The sequence below is a fragment of the Notothenia coriiceps genome, unplaced genomic scaffold (genome assembly GCF_000735185.1).
Source record: "Notothenia coriiceps isolate Sejong01 unplaced genomic scaffold, NC01 NC01_scaffold00024667, whole genome shotgun sequence".
In the NCBI taxonomy this organism is placed as follows: domain Eukaryota; kingdom Metazoa; phylum Chordata; class Actinopteri; order Perciformes; family Nototheniidae; genus Notothenia; species Notothenia coriiceps.
Window position 1 is genome coordinate 1,822,215 of NW_011357368.1, and position 6,752 is coordinate 1,828,966.

General features: G+C 41.0%; 1 protein-coding gene across 1 annotated transcript in view; it reads left to right on the forward strand.

Moving 5' to 3' along the window:
• Window positions 1-6,752, forward strand: part of LOC104955404 (probable phospholipid-transporting ATPase IIB) — a 32,299-nt gene that overhangs the window by 20,325 nt on the left and 5,222 nt on the right. Inside the window, exon 8 of the mRNA XM_010782730.1 lies at window positions 4,735-4,786. Coding sequence (XP_010781032.1) covers window positions 4,735-4,786 — 52 coding nt within the window. The remainder of the gene's footprint in view (window positions 1-4,734; window positions 4,787-6,752) is intronic.

Below are 6,752 nucleotides of genomic sequence, written 5' to 3' on the forward strand. Positions count from 1 at the left end.
AAGGACGTTATAGGTCGTTGAAGGGCTTGTCGGTAACTTCTCCTTAACCTGGTTGTAAGGTGTTAGTTGTTGGACTAGTTGAGATACGGTTCCTCTACCCACTGTACAATGCCCAATCCAAAATTGGGATCCCAAAAGCCTAGTGGTTCTGCGCGGGTCTGCGGGGCGGTTATTTCCGTGTCTTGACGTCAAAGTCTCACCCGGAAAATAACACCGGTCGGATTTCCGTGGTGCGACACGTCTACTTCGTGTCGACAGAGATCCTAAGTCCTGTAGAACTAACTAGGTGTTCGCCGTTGGCGGACGGTGTGGACGACTCCACCCCTACGCTAGATAGGGCCGTTCCTTCTTCCACGAGTGATGAGTGTCTATATTAATATGTGTCTACACTGTATCTCATCTTACCATATATCACATATCTTTACTATCTTAGTTAAACTCTATGTAGATACTGGACCTCGGTTGTGTGGTTTCACGACGGTAATAGTAAAAACAATCTCACATGGGTATGTGTGGATTCGTTTTTCTTTTGGGGTTTTTCGTAGCATCGCTGGGGGGGAAATTTAGTCACGGACGGCTTAAGAGCTCGTCGGTCATCTGCGAAATGTGAAAGAGAGAGTTGCTAGCGAGGCAGGGGTGAACGATACAGAGCTCGAGAGATGGACGCCGGAGAAAGGCAGTCTTCTTCTTCTGTTACTTTTACTCTTTTAGTTTTTTCTATGCTTAAATAAAACTTCGATGAGACTCATAATACTTATTGTATTATCTTATTTTGTACTCTCATACTAATGTCCGATGGAATTCCTTGTGTGGGAAATAGCAGTAGCGTGAATAGATTGTCTTCAACCAATGAGACGTCCTATCTACAGTGGGGAGGACTATAACTTAGAGACCATGGTCTCCGTATCTGTTTTTTTGGTCTTATCTGTGTATCTCTCTGGAGAGTTTTAATATAACGACGTTTCGGATAAGAAGAAGGTCGACGCACGTATCGTGGCTCTGTGTTACCTCTCACACTCTCGACGTCGTCTCTGTCTATCTTGCCCCTAAAGTGTCGTGTTTTTTGTTTTGTTGCTTATGTCTCTCTCTAGGTAGTCTTAGTATGCGGATATGTGGTATATCTCTTGTCGACTTTCTTGTCCGTTTTATTTTCTTAATGTTGCTCTTCCTCTGATACGCAACAGGTGTTCGATCATCTGATGCTACCTCTATCGCAGTGATAATTTTTAACCGCCCTTCTTCTTTATTTTGCTATATATTTTAGTATTAGTCGTTTGTCTTAGTGCTCTCAGTATCTTCTCTTCTTCTCTCCCTCCGTGTATGTGTGTGTTGCCTTTTGGAGGGGCGTGTTTGGACACTCGTTTATCTCAATATGTCTTCTTCATAGTAGGAGAATACAGTGCTGAGCTCTCATCGCTGCGTAAAGCAGCTGTCGGAGGCGCGTGGTAGCAGTGCCATTGTGTTTTGGGACCGGTGTTCTCCATGGAGTTTGTCTAAGTTCAGTCGTTCTAGCAAGTCTTTCGACTTCCTTTTTTACATCAAAGTTTGACAAGTTCACCCTATTTGTTCTACTGACTCATTGCAGATTCATGCCACTAAGTAGACTTAATATACCTCAATTGATTGCTATAAGATTCGATATGTATATTTACGCTCGTAAAGACACAGGTTCACAGTTTTTCACTTTAACTAACAGAATGGAGGGTTAGTTCAATGTCTAAGGTTTAAAACTTATTTGATTAAGTAAGAAATTATAGTTTAATAATGTCGATTCCGGAGAAACTTCCTTGAGTTGTGATGGATTACGTATGCTGCGAGAAAAGTATGTGATTGCTATGTGTCACTCTTTTACTTCTTCACAACGTGTTTGTTTTATTACAAATTTTTTAGTTGCCGTTGTGGTCTCTTTGTGTACTGAAACACAAATTATTTTTGTGAATTATTGAGTAAGTAAGTTCCCGTTTGTTTCCGTCACAACCCACTCCGGGGCATTTCTTTTTGTGAGAGTTTGATCGGGAGGCGTAACGTAAAGATACTCTCTGCGTTGGGTTAACAAAGTATGTTTAGTTACTGTGCTCTAGTAGACTTCACGTAAGTGCGCTCGCCACGGGTCACTGCACATCTCCATAGGTAAAAGTCCTACCGTGTTTGACCCTCGTTCCGGATGGTGGTCCTTCAGTCTCTAACTCCTTCTGAACTTGCGACGAACATCTGCTTTGGACTCTCGTCTCCTCGCCTAAGTTTCTCTCCACTCCCTTGCGACAGTCGCTCCACCCACTGTTTTCTGGTAGCTGTGCGACGGTCGCTATCTGTTTCTCCATACAGGCCGGCCGTTCTGGCTACCCAATGACATTCGGTCTAAGGCCCTCCCGATGTCCTCGAGTGTACAGACGACCCATAAACATATAATTGCGCGACTACCTTGACCTGGAACTTCTGAAGACAATGTGGACCGTTAAGTCCCACTGTAAGGACCCGTACCATGGAAACTCTTTTGTCATTCACACGTCATGAATCCACTTTATATTCGTGCGGACTATACCTGCCGGCTCATAAAAGGGCTGTCGTATACGCCGATCCAGAGCATCCCAAACATGCTCAATGGGTGACATGTTAGGGTTAGGGTTTAACCCTAGGGTTTTCGGACCCCCCCAGACCCCCCCAATAAAGCAAAACTGCACGTTTCAGAGTGGCCTTTTATTGTGGCCAGCCTAAGGCACACCTGTGCAATAATCATGCTGTCTAATCAGCATCAGGGTAGGATTTTCACGGCGGCCATGAAGGCCATGGCCGTCGTAGCCCCTCGGTCTGGCCGTTATGCCCCACAAATAATTGTACGTCCTACGGCCACCATGGCATGTGTGCCCCTCACACTGTTAAAATCTGGAAGTTGCTTTAAAGGCGTCAGAACAGTGGTTTCTGAACTGCATTATGCTGCGTTCACAACGGACGCGATGCGAATATTCTCATCGCTCTAACCGCTGGAGTTTCACCGCGGCTGTAAGCTGTGTTTACTCCTGTCAATCAAACAGGACGCGCTGGAGAGGGGGCGGGGCTTGTTTCAATGTAAATACTGTGGTGGAAACCAACTACGACAAAATGAACCCATTTTACAGTGATTTAATTGTAATACACATTTCAAAATGATGCTGAAGTAACTACATACTGATACCGGTTAGTAAAAAACATGAATTCATGCTTTGCCAAGTGTGCAGACAAGACGGCAAGCGAAAAACCTTTTCAAATGCGTGTTTTCTGAATGGATCAATCAGGCTAAACTAACCTGTAACTGCTCCGTCCGCACTCACAACAACGTCCTAAAGACAGAATTAAAGCAGCGATTGTATTCGCCATGACACAGACAGTCTGTGGTTTGTACATGTTTAACTTTTGTCCAGTTTCCGAACAGAGCTATGAGGAGTTGATTAAAGAGACTCTCGTACACACACACACTGAAGGCTGTTTCTTCTGCTCTGAAATTGAATATATTTGTTACATATGAATATAATTTTAGATTTTTTGATTTGATTTGTGAATGGGAGAAGTAGTAGATGGAAAACATACCAAACACTAATTATTCAAAGTAAAGTATTTTATATACTGTAATACTAAGGAGGCATAGGCCTATATGATGATATAATGTTTGACATTGTTGATATTAAAACAGTGATTTGTTTTCCATGTCATTCGTGTGTTTTTCTTATCAAAAAGTTAAGTTATTTATTTGTAAGCTCCAAATCCAAATGTTTCCCTCAATGGCCTTTGTGCCCTGGCATGTGGCCTTTGCGCCCTGAAAAAATGTGTGACACCAAAGGCCAAATGGCCTTGCCCCTAAAATGATGAAATTCCAAGCCTGATCAGCATCTGGATATGCCACACCTGTGAGGTGGGATGGATTATCTCGGCAAAGGAGAAGTGCTCACTATCACAGATTTTTTCAGATTTGTGAACAATATTTGAGAGAAATGGTTATTTTGTGTATGAAGAAAATGTTTCAGATCTTTGAGTTCATCTCATGAAAAATGGGAGCAAAAACAAAAGTGTTGCATTTATATTTTTGTTCAGTGTAGGTTTCATGTGCAAAGGATAACATCCCTGTGTTCCCCCCAGAGGGAGTTCCTCTCCCACACACTTTCCAAAGCCTGAAACTCCTTCATTTGATTCCTTTGTTTACATGTGTTACACAGTGACATCACTATGTAACTCTCACGCTTCTATTGGTTTGCACTACAACACATTGTACGTCATTAGCTAAGAGACGGGACATGTCTTTGTGGTTACACAGCCGGCCAGCTAACCAATCAGAGCAGACTGGGCTGTGGGTTTAGCCTTTGCAGACGATGCAGGAAAAGCTATATAACACACTAAAGGAAAGGGAAATCCCCCAAAAGAAGAGTAGGGCCTCTTTAAAATAGATCGAATAACTTAACAGAGTTTAAAGCACAGTGTTGATTTCAGTTGACTTGTGCTTCATTGTGAATTGAAACTTACAATGCGCTTTTGTTACTATTAAAAACTCCCACCCACCTGTTAAGCATGTGATCTTCAGTTTCAGCCAACATGAAATCCAGCTGCTTCTATTAAGTACAATGTCCATTAGACTGACTTTAAAAAAACGCTTTCTCCTTCACCCTCCGGTCAAGGTATTGACATTGTTTAATTATTCAGGAAGATTCTGCCATAGTGCTCAGTAACACTCCACGATTAAAAGGCTTTTTATCTTCCTTTTTGCAGAACCAAAGGATTCCTGCAGACATGATATTCCTGAGAACATCGGAGAAAAACGGTGAGTGTAAAGGGCTGAAACAAGCACTGCTCCCAAATGAATGACGGCCTTTAAATCAAATTACATTCATAAATCATCGCAGTAAATGAAACATAAATACGAATATACAATTAACAGACAGAATAAACGTAGCACTTTGACGAAAGTGTGTCCAGATCATTTGGGTGGCAATGTGACTTCACACACCACCAGTCACCAGCTCGTGATTCATATGATTTCTGTCACATTCTTCCAGTGAGTGATGATGCGAATTCCAATGAATCAATAAGCTGCGTCAGATTCTCGCTCCTTCCTGAGGGGCATCGGCAGGAAATGTTCTGAGGACATCATTTCCATCAATCTTTGATGTGCCAATATGCTTGGCAGGGAGTTGTTGATGTCTTTACAGTATGCCCGTACACTCTTACATAAACACATCTTTATATTTTCGTATGCTTGTACACACACACACACACACACACACACACACACACACACACACACACACACACACACACACACACACACACACACACACACACACACACACGAGTGATGCTTTAGTGCCGGTTCAGCAGAAGCAAAGCATGAATCCTCCTCCTTAATGTCCTCCATCATAGTGATCCCCCCAGGGATGGTTTATAGCTGCCCTTTACCCCCTCTGTCAAATAGTTGCTCTCATCCATCAGTTTCATATGTAATATTACCTCAGATCAATACAGGTCACGACTGCTCAACGTTTATCGGACCCTGCGGTGTCCGTAGCAGCCACACTTGCTCTGGATCTGCTACAGGCTGCGATGTACCATGACGTTTGTGATTGATATATGCTATTTTATTACAAATAATACCATGTTTTTACTTCCCAAGGACCATGCATAACAATACAACCATCTCCGAAAAGAGAAGAGATGATTTCTGCTGATTTAGTTATTAGTTCATTTCCATCTGAGACCTTGAGCAAGTCTATACCACACTAACAATGATAAGAATCAGATCAACATATAATTACCGGCACAAATATTACTACAATTATATTATATAAATTCAAAATGTAAAGACTTTAAGCTTGTGTTTTAAATGTTTTTTATATACGATTTCTGACAAAGATGTCTAATGATTTGACTAGATTTGTTTTTTTAACTTTATTATGAGAAAATGTTCAGAAATGTCGTTAAACTAACCTGCTACTGGGCACATGACAATAAGTATTGTCTGCTGTAATAAACCTTCAGCAGCACAATCTCTTAGCAAATGGATACAAAATAGCCACAAGATATGCTGAATTTAATATGTTTTAAATCATACAAAACTATCTGTGTGAAATTGTGAAACAGCCATAAAAAAACACATTTATTTTGCAGTCATTCAGTGGGAATGTTGTTAACAGCATTCCAACTAACTGTTCTTCTACGGACAACATTTTTATTATTATTCCGCCGGGTTATTTTGGCCCTCTTCTCCTCCCGCATTGAACACCGCAGAAACTCCGTTCAAACATCAAGACGTTCAGCTCGGTCGGGAATCGATTGCTATTACTTTTCTCATTCATAACTTTCATAATTCCAGAGATACATCCCATAATACATCAAATTTTTAACATTAAAGTCAATGGAGGAAATCTTCAACTTCAACAAATCTTCATGCGACTTCAACTGCTAACTGTTCATTCATACTTTCACTCAGAAACCTCATTCCAACTTTAAAATGTTACACATCTTTCTGACATTATTCGTGTAAAACAACTTTTAAATCTGATTCTTACTTTTAGAGATATTAAACATTGTTCAGACCTTGTTTTAGAGGTTTTCTTCACATTTTAACATTAACTAGAGTGCGTGATGTCACAGCTAGAGTGGAGGACAGCTTGAAATTCGCATTCATATATTTTTTTTAAACTGCCATAATTCCCAAACCCTACATTCCTGAGACATAATTTATCATGACAAACGTAGGAAAACATCTCGTAGCTTGAAAAATGACAAAT